Consider the following 17,936-nt stretch of genomic DNA (forward strand, 5'->3'; position numbering starts at 1 on the left):
TTGTAACATAGCGTCTACACATCCTTAGAACTGATACGTATTGTGTATGCGTACATGATACTAGTTAGGTGTTTTTCGTACTATGACTTATCTAAAGCTTGAAATTGGAGTTCCTGTGAATTTTGCTTAGATACTGTGGAGAGTTTAACCCTCTGACACTGTGTCTATCGTGCAAGGAGCGATGGGTAGAATTTTACAACACTGCATCTATGCTGCCACCTTCGCGTAATATCTGCAGTGTGGGCTGCTGTACTACATCAAAACTCAGGACCATATGCTGACGCAAGGTGCAGCTTTTTGAGATGATCTTCATTACAGCGTCTTCTGGACACATCAGTAGTTCTCGTGTAGCACCAAAATACTTCCCGAAGAAAGAAAAATAGGAATGAAGAACGATGAAAGTTTTTGCGTCTCGTCGACGAATGGGTCACTAGAGATAGAAAACAAGACCGGGGTAGGGAACAAAGTGGAAAGAAATTGTCTGTGTTCTTTTCAGAGAATGTAATAACCACATAGCAAAATACTCTGCTTTTCGCTTGCAATCATTTGACAAAATTTTATTTGAATACCTCAAACTGTTTATGAAACGTGAGGAATGTTGCGGATATTTCACTCTGGCTTTATCGCTCTGGCGGTGCGCTCGCAAATGATAACGCTACGTCAGATCAATTTTCTCGAGACAGGTGATAGATAGAGACGTCCAGACAAGTCTAACGAACAATTCGATATGTTAAACATTTCATACGCAGCAACATGTTACCGGTTTGTTATATGCATTGAACGCAAAATCATAGCGACCCCAATTATTCATTGCAAACTTTTTTTCTAATTTCAAAAATTTTCAAATGTGTGTGAATTCCTAAGGGGCCAAACTGCTGAGGTCATCGGTTCCTAGACTTACACGCTAGTTAAATTAACTTGAACTAACTTATGCTCAGAACAACACACACACCCATGCCCGAGGGAGGACTCGAAACTCTGGCGGGAGCGGCCGCGTAATCCGTGTCACGGCGCCTCAAACCACGCGGCCACTCCGCGCGGCTTTTCGAATGGTTCAAATGGCTCTGAGCACTATGGGACTTAACATCTGAGGTCATCAGTCCCCTAGACTTAGAACTATGTAAACCTAACTAACCTAAGGACATCGCACACTTCCATACCCGAGGCAGGATTCGAACCTGCGACCGTAGCAGCCGCGTGGTCCCGGACTGAAGCGCCTAGAACCGCTCGGCCACAACGGCCGGCGCGGCTTTTCGAATTTAGAGCAGTGCCTTATTTACACGCAAATATCACAATGACAGTGACTATTAACGAAACGATGGACACATCATCATGAAGCTGACACAATAAAGCAATAAGTAATGTACAAATAACTTTTTTACCGAATGGTTTCTGTAAAATCGTTTGAGAAAGATTGCAGGGCCTGCGCCGGCTGACCGGCGAAAGTTGGCGAACACTGTCGGCCCGCCCTTCTGAACAAACAAATGAACTCGCTCAGCGCTTTGGACGAAAACTGATCACTGTGCATCAGCCATCTTATCCTGTGCTGACTAATAATGGGGGCTCCCTCCGTCCGTAACGGCCACCGTGTCAAAGGGAACGGGCAGTTCGACAGCTGAAGCCTATGCACAGATGCGTTATGTCCCTTTATTAAGAATCTGTAAACGATCGTATTGACATATTATATCAGTATGAGGCATAATTCGACAAATATAGACCCTGAAAGGCAATAGTTTCTTATTTATTTACACGTAAAGTTCCGTAGGACCAAATTGAGGGTTAAATCTCCAACGTCATGGAACGTGTCAGTGCACGAAATTACAACATAAAAGTAATAACAGATAAAAATAAATTGTTTATGAACCCGAAAAAAGTCAAGCAATTAGTTTAAGTAAACGCAATCAACAGTACAACAAGAATCAGCTTCATTTTTCAAGGAACTCCTCGAGAGAACAGAAGCATAGTGTCGAAAATAGTCACATAAACAAAGGACAGACCAAAGCGAAACAATTCAAACCAAGAGCTACCGAAGGAAAGTCTCATAAAACACAAGAAGCGATAAAAATGCAGCTCTGACGTCAAGATAGTTTACTACAATATTGACAGTCTATATAAATAAAAATGTAAGTATTTATTTAAACAAAATCTTTAATCTCCGAAAGTTCTGCATCGATTGCTTTGAAATTTTGACGCAATGGAGCGCTATCTTATAATTTATAAATACATATTTAATATAGAAAAGAGAATCGTTGTTACCAAAATTCTCAAAATGTACTCGTCCAATTTGCTTCAGATTTTTGCTAGATATTCTAATGGGCATTCTGACGGACCTAGGCCATATATATTACATGTAAGTACATATGTAACGTATAAAGAAGAAACGCTGTTTCCAAAATCACTAAAAGTTCTTGACTGGCTTACTTCAGATTTTTACATGTTACTCGAATAAACGATCGGTCATAGGGAAACATTGTTAACGAAAAATGAAAAGCTATTGACCAATTTACTTTAAATTTTGTTCGACAAACACTGATTATCATTGTGGACATAGGCTATATGTTTTTTAAATAACGATGTATAGGTTTTCTGTTAAAACCGACCGCGAGAAAGACAATACTGCGCTTTGCCCTGCTATTAATATGTGCGGTTTCGCTTTCTTTCTCGCAGTCGGTTTCCACAGTAAACACAAAAGTTGTATTTATGCTTTATCTCCCCATAGACGCGCAAGTCGCCGAAGTAGCGTCAAATCGAAAGACTTGCACCCGGCGAACGGTCTACCCGACGGGAGGCCCTAGTCACACGACATTTTTACACATTATGAACAGGATACTACTGCGGAATATGATTTGGCAATAACAATGAACAAGGCTCAAGATCAGGAAGAGGTGAAGGAGCAGATGGACAGAGAAGGGGTGGAAGGAAATGGACATAGAGAGGGCGAGGAGGAGAGGGAGAGAGAGAGAGGCGAGAAGGATATTAGGACAAACGTATGCCCTATTCCCGTTGATATTTAGCTGCTGTGAAGCATTTCCAGGTTCGCTAGTGTAAAATAAAAAACGATGGTCACGTGGAAATAATGTGGGAGTGCCCTGTCCGTTAATATTTCCTTAGAAGAAAATTTTCTTCTTTCTTTCACATCTTTCAGAGGTAATGAAGCCTTGGCAGATATTCCAAGATTTGTTTTTTCCCCTTCCTTCTTTATTCTCTCTGTTGTGTAATTGGAATAACTATCGGCCATGCAAACCCTCTCGGGCACAATTTTCAGTGAGATTTTTGATTTCTCGTTCTCCTCTTCCGATATAAGTTTTGATCGCTTCGTTTACAATCACAAGTGCCTGATTATGAAGAACATTCCATCCACCTATGGTGCGTGGAGGCTGCAGTGCCTTGCTACACACTGAACGGATATCAAGCAGAACACTCGAAGTGCGAAGGCAAATGAGGTGACCGCCTCTTTGTACAACGAGATGGATTCGACCAGCGCTCACTACAGACATACGTTTCTGCGCAAAAGTCACCTTATTTTGCGCGGGGTCTGACTGATTGAAGGGTGAACTGAGAAAACAGGTACGAGTAGCACGGATGCATGAAGGTGGAGACTCATGGATGGAGGAATCTTGGGGAGGCCTCCATGGAGCATATTATTACGAATAAGTTACGCTGCTGCTGCTGCTGTTGTTGATGATGATGATCATCAACATCATTATTGTCGTCGTCGGATCATGTTTGAAGATGGTTCCCCTCCAAGTCTTCCTACTATTATTCCAGCTCTATCAGTCGTTCCTATCGAACGACCTGGCGCAGTGGTTAGCACAATGGACTTGCGTTCGGGAGGGACGACGGTTCAAATCCGCGTTTGCTCCCCTCCTCTCAAATCAATCAACCTACCAACCAATCAAACGTTCCCTTGTCACTATGACTACTGTTAGAAATTAGATGGTTCGCCTCCAAGTCGCCAGCCGGCCGTTGTGGCCGAGCGATTCTAGGCGCTTCAGTCCGTAACCACGAGGCTGCGACGCTCGCAGGTTCGAATCCTGCCTCGGGCATGGATGTGTGTGATGTCCTCAGGTTAGTTAGGTTTACTTAGCTCTAAGTCTAGGGGACTGATGACCTCGGATGTTAAGTCTCATAGCGCTTAGAGCCATTTTTTTCCAAGTCGCCCTACTATTATTACACCTCTATCAATCGTTCCGTTGTCAGTATAACTACAGTTATATATCATGTTGCCATCAAGCTCGACTATGCCGCAGACTTTCTTTTTTGGCTGTCGGTTAATCCCTTCACATCTTCTTATTTTCAATATCTGCCTGTGACTTTGCAGAGCTATCCGACGGAGACTTGGCAGCCCAAGCTATGCTGTTCTTCGCGGCGGGCTTCGAGACGTCGTCGACGACGATGAGCTACGCGCTGTACGAGCTGGCCCTCAACCCGGACGTGCAGAAGAGACTGCAGGAGGAGGTGGACGAAACCCTGCAGACGACGGGCGGACGCTTCACGTACGACGCCGTCATGGGGATGCCCTACCTCGACAAGGTCATCTCAGGTCAGTGCTGGCGGCTGGGAGCACGTGTGTCTCTACTCATGAGACGCCACCGCAGAACGATCGTCATCACGTATTGTTCAACTGTTAACAAGGGTCGGTCTGCACTTTCGCTGTAATAGTCTTCACGTTGGCAGTGTGACTTAGTGTCGTCGCTAGTCGTTAGATGAGGGTAGCCAGGTTTTTTCTAACGCAAGAGGCTGAAATACAACGTAAGAAAGCACTGCATTTTGCCTTACTGATATTGCTGCTCGCTTTTCAACTTCCTCAATATCATCTTCCCTCCTCCTCCGTTGAGAAAACAGCGAAACTACAGCCACGAAAATGAGTAATTCGTATTCACTGCTAGTTAAATTTCTAATGTAGCCACTGACAAACGGTTTGTCTGAGCTCGCCAAGTTTTACTCATAAGGTTGAAAATTTCTTCTTGAGCAGCAGTGGAATGCTGGGTAGAAAACACGGAACAGACAACTGCGAATAGGTTTTCACAGTTTTATCCACTTATCATCTGACTTCAGCTTAAAAAAGTTCTCTTCTTCCTTGAGATAGCTGTTTAATTGCACACATTCTTCGAACGTCGAATCGTCGTCTACACGAAGTTCATATCGAGAAATCACTTCTATGAATTCTGAAACTGGGCACTGTTTCCCTGATAGTGGAAATGGTTTGAAAGTTTTGTACACGCTCTCTTCAAAGTCAAATTGTTTGTCAAGATAGTCGGTATCACGCTGCAAGTAATCGGCCGCTTCTCTTCTGAATGTTTTGACACAGTCAGCATTTATTGACTACAAGACTACAGAGGATACCACAGAGCCATAAAACTGATTTTCCTTTATTTGTTTCAGAGATGTTCTAAAGTGACTCTTAAGGTCAAATAAGTCCTACGGCCAGATGACACCTTTCTCCTCGCCTGGTTCTAAGCGTAGCCACATCAGTTGGCTTTGCGCTCTTCTGAAGTAAACACTGCCACTTCAGTCTACGTTAGCACGAATGAAGAACACCATTCGACAACCGGCTTTTTTGTGGTCTGAAGGTGCAATAGGAGCTGAGATCCATAGAAGACTATCAGCACTATATGGAGGCAATGTTTTACCTGGGCGAAGTGTTTCACAAGCCTCCGAAGAAGCCTGAAGGACGAGGAAGGAGCACGACGTCAAGTCACATCCGCCACTGATGCCAACATTAAGCAAGTCCGTGACCTGATTTTGAATAATCGAGGAGTGACTGCTGATGAAGTACAACTAAATGCGCGGTATCCTTCGTTCTGCATATGACATCATCCATTTGCGAAGAATGGGTCCCATAACAACTCAATAAACAACGCTAACACAGTTGTGTGAGAATCTGTCGACAGCTACTGGACCATCGTGCTAATGAAGGTGAAATCTTTTCGAAAGAAAACCTTGGTGGAAAGAGAGAGCAAACGTCAGAGTATGGAATGACAACACTCTGGAATATCCAGCCTAAAAGGAATTAAAGAGTTAATCCTTTGCAGGAAAAGCGATGCTCACAGTTTTTTGGAACTCACAACGGTCAGTTCTGGAACATTACTTATAAAACGAGTCAACAGTAACCAGCCAACGCTACGTGGTACATTTAGCAACTAGTAGAAATACAACATCGAGATCTATTGTCAATCAGCGTTATTTTATTTTCTTTCTTACACGGCAGCGCGTGTCTACATACCGCAGCGCACCCAGGCCAAAACGCTTCACGATATGCATGTGGAGCATCCTGCATACAGTACTGACCTCGCACCGTCTGTTTGATCCACTTAAAGATTGTTTCCGAGCGCATCGATTCACCTTCGATGAACATCTAAAGGAAGCGGTGCGCAGGTGTCTTGCTGCTCGACTGAACATCTTATTTTCTGAGGATTTTGGAAAGCTTTTTCAAAGAAAAGCAACGTCAGCTCAGGAACGAGGGTGGCGGCTTGGAATAACAACTGCATATAACAGATGTACATCCAACCAGTCAGTTGCGAGGAGCAGGAAGTATTAATTGCAATGAAGCAACATCTAAAAATCACCCGTTCAAGATATTCTTCAGAAGGTTTAGAAAAAGAGAAGACTTTGTGAGAAGTATGACCCGCACACCTTGACTCGTAAACTAGAAACTAAAACGAGCGGACACCTGGCGCACGTTAATTAAATGTAAAATTTGGAAAACTGTGCCCTGGAATATATCACCACGGGTAACGAGACTTGGTGTTCCCATTACGAACCCATCACAAAATGACAAAGTGCAGAAATTTACATGAAAGGTTAAATCTTTGTCGACATAACGGACATTCAAGCCAATGTGATATTCAAATTGAACATCCTTACTTTTCTGAGAACTGAACATGGTTTCATGAAAGTTCGGTGCGCTTAACGCAAGTGAGGGGAGGCTGTGTAGAACACCTGAAGCAATAAAACCACCTTTTTATTTTTCTCTATTTTTATTAATCCAGCCTCGAACTTCATGGACTGACGGGTATAGACGAGGGCGGGCTGAAAAAGTAATGCCTCCGAATTTTTTACTCTGTTCTCAAGATTGACTGAGGTATTACATGTCGTGCATATTACTCGGTCGACTTTCTCGCTATGCTGACGCAAGTTGCAATCCCCCGTCGCCAGAGGGCTCAAAATTGTAGCCTGCAAGTGTGTCGTGTACGGTGTAACCCTCAGAAAACTGCAAGTACCAACTCGAAGAGTTCGTCCACACGTGGAGCATCGTGGAGCACGACTCTGGCAGACCACACACACGATAGCTGCGACTTGGGCAACAACAATCAGGTGCCTTAGGTTCTCTGTCACTGATCGTCCTCTATACAGTGGCGACTTGGCCCCACTCGAGTTTCATCTGTTTCCAAAACTAAAGGAACGCCTTCATGGACCTCACTTTGATAGTGATGAAGCCGTGCGAGCAGAGGTATGGTTGTGGCTCCGTCAAAAGAAGTCAAACATCCTATAGTGGCGGCATCAGCAAACCGGTGTCTCGTTGGCAGAAATGTGTTCATCGCCAGGGTGACCGTGCTGAGAAATAAATATGTAGACATGAAGAATAACTGTGTAGAATGTTAATAAAGTTCGTTTCCTTTAAAAAGCTATAAGAGTTTCAGCATAAAGAAATCGGAGGCATTACTTTTCAGCACACCCTCGTACAACATAATGCATGTGAATGAATCTGAACCTGCATTATCTCCTCCCAAACGGATGGATGTATTTCGTTAGTGTTTACCACATCGTACAGTGCAACGTTTCCAAAGAATATGAAAGTATTACTACATTTTTTTAATTGTTGGATGTCACCGTGTGATACGATGGGATACACTCAAAAGCGGAATTCTCACCGTGTCTCGAATTTTTCGCTTGCATATCGAGAACCAGTATATGGATTTAGATTTTTCAGTACCTTACAGCATAGCTATTGCGAAAGTATTAGAGGTACAAGCCTTTGAATCGGGTGAATAGTAACCAAGATATGGATTTATTGACTGCAAGTGAACAGAAGTGTTCTTTATTACAGCTCTTGGGGCCCTTTTCTCGTTGTTCAGAACACCACCCTATGTTCCATAACCATCAAAGATTTTACAAGAGAGATACACATTTTACTGACAAACGCATTAATGAACTAACGAGATGAGTTGGTGTAACTAACACTTGAAACGCGCAGGAACAGACTCAAAAAAATCATATTGCCTTGCACTGCAGTGTTAGACTTGAAAGCTAATTTTTTTTTGTGAATCTACAGCAGTTGTAACCTTCTTACGGGATACATTAATGCGGTGTCTGTGTTTCACAGCGTAAAGATGTGTGTATGCATCACTGACGTAACAGACGTTGCTGGCGATTGATAGCCATATTAAAGCATGAAATGTATTCGCAAATTGCGAATACGATGCCACCACAGCTATACAATTTACTGGAACAAATGAAAATTTGTACTGAACTGAGACTCGAACCCGGATTTTCCATTTATTCGAGCGGTCCCCGTAACTGCTTCGGCTGTCAGAGCACACTTCACAGAGTGTCCTAAACTTCCATATCTCCCAGTGTCGCTGTCCATAGTGCTCGCGCAGTGATGTGATTCCTGAACAGAGAGAGACTTCCGGCACAAATTTTCATTTGTTTCCAGCAAATTGTATAGCTATGGTGGTACGGTGCTCGCATCTTGCGAGTACATTCCATGCTTCTTCCGGGAAACATCACTTCCTCACCACGAGCGCTGCTGCTCTTCAGTTTGCAGACAGCATTTGTATTAAAATAACGCCGTCGCCATTAAAATTCCAATGCCAGAAACCATAGGAAATAAGGAAGAACACACTATCAAATTAAGAGGTGACGTAAGGGTACACAGGGTGAAAATTTAGTACACACGGCTTTCACCGCTGGCAACAACAATGGTCATAACACTGGTTGGGCATAGAGCCCAACCGAGCTTGAATGATCGATATTGGTATGTCATTCCATGCTGTTCCAGCTCTATGACAGTCCATCAGTTGTAATGGCTGACGATAGGGTCACTCGGAAAACCACAAAAAGATGTTTACAGTGGGTGAGATATGTTCAAAAATGGTTCAAATGGCTCTAAGCACTACGGGACGTAACATCTGAGGTCATCAGTCCCCTAGACTTAGAACTACTTAAACCTAACTAACCTAAGGACATCACACACATCCATGCCCTAGGCAGGATTCGAACCTGCGACCGTAGCAACAGCGCCGTTCCGGACCGAAGTGCCTAGAACCGCTCGGCCACAGCGGCCGGCGGTAAGAGATGTGAAGAACATGCTTGCCAGGGCAAAACTCGAACACCTTCTTTACTATCGTGGGTCAGGACAGCACGGGCAACATGCAGTCATACATTACATTGTTAAAAGATAAGCATCAGTGTGACTTCGAAGATAGGGCTCAGCCACCAGACTTAACACGTCATAAATGTAAAGCATACTGTCTAAATTACTGGCTACGTCACCGGAGGTGTGATCATGTTGTGTGGTCAATGTCACTCCATACCATTACACTAGGTAATGGGATGCTATGACTATGATCAACACAATCTCGCAACGTTCGTTCTTCTCGAAGCCTCGGCACATGAATACATCCACAGTGATGCTGTGCAAAAATGTAGGGAAAAGACGACGTGGTGCTACTCTTGTGTTCAGTGTTGTCGTTGGGCTCACAACTTTCTACAGACTACTCTGCTGTTGCGTGAACAGAGACTGCAAAAATTGCTCTCATGCTGACAGTCTATATTGTTCCATTCCTCGTCGAACTGTTCATGTAGATACCTATATTGCTGCAAAAAAGCCCATTCCTTGACTCAATCTCTGCAATTTGGTTGGACGATCCTGCACAACCCAGCGAAACGAAAGTCGTGTGGGGCCGTTGAGATCCTGCACGTCATTGAGTATGGCCCTTCTGAGTCTATGGATTCCATGTTCACATGACAGTCGCTTGAGGCCACTAAGATTCTTCATGGCACTGAGTATGATCCTCCTGAACCCACCAATTCCGGATTCACATGACAATTGTGTGGGCTCACTGAGATCTGGCGTGACACTGAGTGTGGGCCTCCTGAAGGCATTGTTTTCCGCATTTAAATGACAGTCGTCCGGGGCCATTGAGAAACAGCGTGGCATTGGATGAGGCCCTCCTGAGTGCGTCGATTCCAGTCATCTGGGGCCATTGAGATCCGGCATTACATTGTGTATGATCCTCTTGAACTCATCGATTCCATATTAACATGACAGTCATGTGGTGCTATTGGAATCCTGCTTGCTTTATACCAAAATCGTCAGCCACTAGATGACGAACGCCAAGGCCTCACCCCAAGAATCTTACCCCAGACTATTTGGTGTCACGTTCGACATTGATCCCAGTAGGCCATCCCGGTAATTTGTACATACGAGGGCAGTTCAATAAGTAATGCAACACATTTTTTTTCTCGGCCAATTTTGGTTGAAAAAACTGGAAATTTCTTGTGGAATATTTTTAAACATTCCCGCTTCGTCTCGTATAGTTTCATTGACTTCCGACAGGTGGCAGCGCTGTACGGAGCTGTTAAAATGGCGTCTGTAACGGATGTGCGTTGCAAACAACGGGCAGTGATCGAGTTTCTTTTGGCGGAAAACCAGGGCATCTCAGATATTCATAAGCGCTTGCAGAATGTCTACGGTGATCTGGCAGTGGACAAAAGCACGGTGAGTTGTTGGGCAAAGTGTGTGTCATCATCGCCGTAAGGTCCCGCTTGCGGGCCGGCCGTGCACAGCTGTGACTCCTGCAATGGCGGAGCGTGCGAACACACTCGTTCGAGATGATCGACGGATCACCATCAAACAACTCAGTGCTGAACTTGACATCTCTGTTGGTAGTGCTGTCACAATTGTTCACCAGTTGGGATATTCAAAGGTTTGTTCTCGCTGGGTCCCTCGTTGTCTAACAGAACACCATAAAGAGCAAAGGAGAACCATCTGTGCGGAATTGCTTGCTCGTCATATGGCTGAGGGTGACAATTTCTTGTCAAAGATTGTTACAGGCGATGAAACATGGGTTCATCACTTCGAACCTGAAACAAAACGGCAATCAATGGAGTGGCGCCACACTCACTCCCCTACCAAGAAAGAGTTTAAAGCCATACCCTCAGCCGGTAAAGTCATGGTTACAGTCTTCTGGGACGCTGAAGGGGTTATTCTGTTCGATGTCCTTCCCCATGGTCAAACGATCAACTCTGAAGTGTATTGTGCTACTCTTCAGAAATTGAAGAAACGACTTCAGCGTGTTTGTAGGCACAAAAATCTGAACGAACTTCTCCTTCTTCTTCATGACAACGCAAGACCTCACACAAGTCTTCGCACCCGAGAGGAGCTCACAAAACTTCAGTGGACTGTTCTTCCTCATGCATCCTACAGCCCCGATCTCGCACCGTCGGATTTCCATATGTTTGGCCCAATGAAGGACGCAATCTGTGGGAGGCACTACGCGGATGATGAAGAAGTTATTGATGCAGTACGACGTTGGCTCCGACATCGACCAGTGGAATGGTACCGTGCAGGCATACAGGTCCTCATTTCAAGGTGGCGTAAGACCGTAGCATTGAATGGAGATTACGTTGAAAAATAGTGTTGTGTAGCTAAAAGATTGGGGAATAACCTGGTGTATTTCAATGCTGAATAAAACAACCCCTGTTTCAGAAGAAAAATGTGTTGCATTACTTATTGAACTGCCCTCGTAGTTGGAATAAAAAAAAGTTAGTTTTTAGAGCTCTAGAACAGAACAATAACAGTGTTACAAGTCGTCGAATTACGATTCATTTAAGATAAGGAATTAGCCTTGACTATTTAGCATCGATGAATCACATCAATAAATCTACCAGTTAATAATAGGTTATTATGTACCTTCTTTTACTAAACAGGACGCTTTTAAGCGAATACAATTTGGGCGGTTTCAGACAGACGCCATTTACGATAAAATACCTCTCGGGTGGTGCAATAGTTTGACAAGAGTTAAATCTGCCAAAACACACACAAGTTAGCGCTGTTACTCACCAGTGATGGGGCATTGGGTCACCCACGAGGGCCACTAAGTTCAGTGGCGTTTGACATCTCGCTTATTATCCAATAAGCGGACAGGAGCTCACGATTAACTCGTTGTGTGACTACAGTAACGGCCACTCAGCCTCCTAGCAAAGCCTTCGTGGCAAATAACGTTGCTTTGCCGGATTGAATTTTCCATACGAGCAGTGGAGATGCCACGAAGGAAATGAAAACTTTGCCTCTATCTATCCTTCACGTATCCGCCTCTAAAAAGGTAAACCTGTTGCATTTCCGCATTGATACTCTCCACTGTCCAGGACAACCTTCGCATGTTCCAGCCGCTAGTGAACTGACTACCACTGTCCGGCCAAGCCCCACATTTTACTTTGCGCTGGCGCGGCGTCTCCAGACCACCCATCCAGAAGAGGTGCGCTCTCGCAGGGCGCCAAAGAACTCAGTCAGGGCACAGCCACTAGTTTACCCAGAATACAGGCTGGGGCAAATAAAAGTGCCTCGGACGGGTGAATACGATTGTCCGTGAACGTATGCATATAATCAGAAGAAAAAGACCAACAGTTACTTCCAACAGGGTGGAGCAACTGCCCATACAGCCGGCCGAACCTTAAAGCACATTTACACAGTCGTCACGCCTGAAGAGTTGTTGGCAGAGGTCAATCGGGTCGCGGCTCTAGCTGGCCACCCAGGTCGCCTGATCTGTCATATGCGATTTCTTTGTGTGGGGAGCACTCAAGTCTAAGGTGTATCACAACAACTCATACAGTCAACAACTCACATAGTTCAAGAAACATTCAAGAACATTCCGAATGAGATTGCACCAATTCCAGCAGTCCAACTTCGATCTGCCCTCAGCAACTTGCTGACCAGGGCCCAAAAGTGCCAAGAGATGAATAGTGATCACTTTCAGCATCTGTTGTAGTCAGGTTTGTACTGTATCTCCTTTCCTCTGCTGTGTTTCCTTGTACCCTGTCACTCTGTTCTCCGGGCCTCTTTTATTTGCTGCACCATGTATATCGATACGAAGATATCATTCAGCACATCTCCTGTTTGTAGGGAAGTTTTGATACCAAGTTACAGTGATTGCTATCTCTTCTTTTTCTATTACCTCATTTTTCAGATTGTACTTAACTCACTAGTGAACATTGTGTTGTGGACTTGGGCACCAGTGTAGCATATGTGTTGTTGGTGAACTGCAACACATTAGTCCCTAAGTCTCTGTTCCAAGTTGTAATGTCGCTCATCCAAAGAGCTTGTTGCTTCCCACTAACATGCGACCTGCTGTACATTTGTACTGCGTACCACTGTGTATTTCGGACGTTTTTCTGCTTTAATTGTACCACTGTCGCAGAGAATAATGAAGGAACTAGTCTCACATCTCGAATTTATTGCAGAAACCTTGAGGAAATACCCACCGATAACTCTACTACCGCGGAAGACGACCCGCTCGTACCAGATACCAGGCAGCAAAGCCGTGGTCGACAAGGACATCGCAGTGGCCGTTCCGATCTACGCGCTGCACCACGACCCCAGGTACTTCCCTGACCCGGAGCGGTTTGACCCCGAGCGCTTCTCTGAGGAGGAGAAGGCCAAAAGGCACCCCTACGTGTACCTCCCGTTTGGTGAGGGACCACGCAACTGCGTGGGTAAGTATCAGCATTTCCTGTGCTCACTTCCAATACTTGGTATTACTTGTCGCAGTTATAATGTACATACTGAGCAGGTGAATAACGCCTTACAGAATATCTCTTCTAATGTGCAAAGATGTGTACGTAGTAATGAAATGTAAGAATGTGAACATGTTTAAATACAAACCACCAGCGAGAATAAACTGTCAATCTAGCTGTCAAAAGAACTTCATGAAAAAAATTCTACACAAATAGAAATTACGTTACTTTTAACAATCTAGCAACAAATAGAGTCAACGGTTATTCAATGATGCAATATGGCCGTCTATTCCAATTAGACGTTGATTGAGAATAGGGTTATAGACGAAACAAGCTTGTAGTAAGTAAGAAGCACTGCTAATTGAACTTCGTGCTACTTATTCTTGGCCATAATAGCTATGTTTGTGAACCGTGACTGTGTGGGATAATTATTTATTTCTAATTTATGCTACCAGTCACTTTTTTATTTTATGGCTAATCTAACATAATACAACGCGTTTCGAACATGTTCTGTTTATCTTCAGACGTTTATACATACATACACACAGAGAAATGTTACTTAAAAATAAACAGTCTTAAACTAGATCATGGACAAAGAGTTCTAGATTAATCTAGTTTAAGACTGTTTATTTTTAAGTAACATTTCTCTGTATGTATGTATGTATGTATAAACGCCTGAAGATGAACAGAACATGTTCGAAACGCGTTGTATTATGATCGAGTAAACATAAAATAAAAAAAGTGACTGGTAGCAGAAATTAGAAATAAATATTTATGTGCTGCTTGCCTAAAATCGTTCTTTATAAGTAACATATTGTGACGTATTCTACGTTGCGGGCCCGGCCGAAACGAAAAAATAAAGGAAAATTAACCAATGATAGGATCTCTCACACATCTCATAACTTGTGCACACATTGCAGAATGAAATACTAAAACACCTCTTTTTTGTTCACAGGTATGCGACTTGGTCTCTTGCAGGCGAAAATCGGTCTTGCACACCTCATGTCAAAGATCGAATTCCAGAAATGTGATGAGACTGAAATTCCTATCGAATACGATCCGCTATCCATAGTGTTAATGCCTGCAACTGGTCTTCATCTCAGAGCGAAGAGGAGATCTGTGTGAAAAGTGAAAACTAATTCTCAGTGTAAAAAGGTTTAGGAGATGACCCCATATTCCACTTCAGTGTACAGTGTATAGCCTTAATAAATCTCTAAACATCAATATCCTGCCTGTTTTTCACGACTTTAAACGCCAATGCTTTAATTATTAACTATATACATATCGTCGATAATGTATCCCTACAAGAATGTGAATAATAAACATCACAGTTACTTGCATCGTAACATAAAATTTTGTGACTGACTTGTAGGATGTAATATGGCTGCAAGTATAAACTTGATGTTATGCACACGGTGACTTATTTTATTTTCAGCAACGACGTACACAGATCTTCAATGACTGATTTTAAATTTTCTGGATGGACTATTTTTATAGTAATATAAAAGTACGTACACGTATGTTATTCAGAGCATCAAATACAATGTAACCCGTGTTAAATCAAATTGTTAGACGATGAGTAACGTATAAACCAGTACGGAATAGAAAGTAGGAGAAAACAGAAGTAGCTTATTTTAGAATCATCACATAAAAAGGTTGTTGATTGACGAAGCAGTAGAAGTAACAACTACCGCCAAGTAAAATGTGTATTAAAGTTTAAGATTTAAATTAAGTGAGTGGAGGTAGTCATTTCAGATCCCACAGAGGAACTTGAACTCGTAAGTCAACTAAGAAACATGTAAAGCCTTGCTGATCAACCTGTGAGAAAATTTCATACAGTAATGTCATTCACAGTGACATAGATACAGCCTGAAACACCAGTTATAATCAACTTCATTGCCAGCGTAGCAATTATACACATTTTTAGTGTCGCACAGCAGATATACACTTGGGTCCTGACTAAATAAATTTAGTAATGTTTCTTTTTTTTCAGTCCACAGTTACACAGAGTTTCTCTTTCTTTCTTCAGTGAAAATAAGTAAAATGAAATTACACTTCACGTAAACCCTGGCTTGTTTATGTTGCCCAAATCACCAGATTATCTCAGGATCGCCTTGCAACGTACATTAATTATCTCTATATTTTAGACACTGTTTCGGAAGATAGCACTTTAATTTATTCACATCTGCTGGTAAAATTTACCAGAAGACGAGAGGGTTGGCGACAACCAAACAGAAAGTGTCATGGAAGACGGCTCTTCTGGTGAGAGGTCGAAAGGACCCACCTATCCACCCTATCCAGAATGGAAGTCTCGAATAGAGGCTCTCCATCAGACAAGCCTAATGGACTCTCAAAATTCTTGCAATTTACAACAGGCATGGTCTTCTCTCACTTTTCCATCAACATCTAGCAAGAGGACAATGCTGTCCGACTAGGCAGCTTCTGTATGTTGTTTTGCCATTCCTAGCGTTTGTTTATGTATCCTTGAACCACGCAACTTCTACTTCCAACTCCTTTAAACTGTGTACCATTTTCCCTGATGTCTCTTTTTGATACTTAGAACCAGAGTTCATTCTCATCTTTCAATCACCAGGGAAATGTTCAGTACATTTGCTACTTCAGCGGCTTACCCAGGAGAGCTTCCGCGAAGTTTAGAAGTCATAGGAGAGGTACATGCATAACTGAAGCAGTTAGGGTTTGTCGTAAGAGTTTATATCTGCTCCTGTGAACGCCTTACAAACCGATCCCTGATTTGGGAATCTCTGTCTGACATAGATGCAAACCTGCTGGTATATTCACATGTCCTTGCGCTTTTTCCACTTATATCCTCTTCTCTGGCGACTTTGCTGCTAGATGAAGTTTATTGCAGAACTCAAGGAGTCTTTCTACTCTCTTATTCCTGCTGCTAACCTGGTATTCTTGCATAGCCTTGTCTTTTATACCGTCTCCAATTATAACGGTTCGATCATCTATGATTATTAGATTTACATCTTCTTTTACACTAATTTATCTGTTCAATGCCGTCACAAACTCTGTCTGTTGACCTCCCGTTCGTGCCGTTGCCATGTGAATCTCTGTTGTTGTTGTTGTTGTTGTTGTTGTTGTGGTCTTCAGTCCTGAGACTGGTTTGATGCAGCTCTCCATGCTACTCTACCCTGTGCAAGCTGCTTCATCTCCCAGTACGTAATGCAGCCTACATCCTTCTGAATCTGCTTAGTGTATTCATCTCTTGGTCTCCCTCTACGATTTTTACCCTCCACGTTGCCCTCCCGTACTAAATTGGTGATCCCTTGATGCCTCAGGACATGTCCTACCAACCGATCCCTTCTTCTAGTCAAGTTGTGCCACAAACTCCTCTTCTCCCCAATTCTATTCAATACCTCTTCATTAGTTATGTGATCTACCCATCTAATCTTCAGCATTCTTCTGTAGCACCACATTTCGAAAGCTTCTATTCTCTTCTTGTCCAAACTATTTATCGTCCATGTTTCACTTCCATACTAACACTTAAATCCATACTAGATGTTAACAAATTTCTCTTATTCAGAAACGCTTTCTTTGCCATTGCCAGTCTACATTTTATATCCTCTCTACTTCGACCATCATCAGTTATTTTGCTCCCCAAATAGCAAAACTCCTTTACTACTTTAAGTGTCTCATTTCCTAATCTAATTCCCTCAGCATCACCCGAGTTAACTCGACTACATACCATTATCCTCGTATTGCTTTTGTTGATATTCATCTTATATCCTCCTTTCAAGACACTGTCCATTCCGTTCAACTGCTCTTCCCAGTCCTTTGCTGTCTCTGACAGAATTACAATGTCATCGGCGAACCTTAAAGTTTTTATTTCTTCTCCATGGATTTTAATACCTACTCCGAATTTTTCTTTTGTTTCCTTTTCTACTTTTCAATATACAGATTAAATAACATCGGGGAGAGGCTACAACCCTGTCTCACTCCTTTCCCAACCACTGCTTCTCTTTCATGTCCCTCGACTTTTATAACTGCCATCTGGTTTCTGTACAAATTGTAAATAGCCTTTCGCTCCCTGTATTTTACCCCTGCCGCCTTTAGAATTTGAAAGAGAGTATTTCAGTCAACATTGTCAAAAGCTTTCTCTAAGTCTACAAATGCTAGAAACGTACGTTTGCCTTTCCTTAATCTTTCGTATAAGATAAGTCGTAAGGTCAGTA

The 17,936-nt window shown here is 43.0% G+C and overlaps 1 protein-coding gene across 1 annotated transcript in view; it reads left to right on the forward strand.

Moving 5' to 3' along the window:
• LOC126088203 (cytochrome P450 6k1-like) overlaps nt 1–17,936 on the forward strand; it is a 281,427-nt gene that overhangs the window by 54,293 nt on the left and 209,198 nt on the right. Inside the window, exon 6 of the mRNA XM_049906329.1 lies at nt 4,322–4,543. Coding sequence (XP_049762286.1) covers nt 4,322–4,543 — 222 coding nt within the window. The remainder of the gene's footprint in view (nt 1–4,321; nt 4,544–17,936) is intronic.

Source organism: Schistocerca cancellata, chromosome 6 (genome assembly GCF_023864275.1).
Source record: "Schistocerca cancellata isolate TAMUIC-IGC-003103 chromosome 6, iqSchCanc2.1, whole genome shotgun sequence".
Taxonomy (NCBI): domain Eukaryota; kingdom Metazoa; phylum Arthropoda; class Insecta; order Orthoptera; family Acrididae; genus Schistocerca; species Schistocerca cancellata.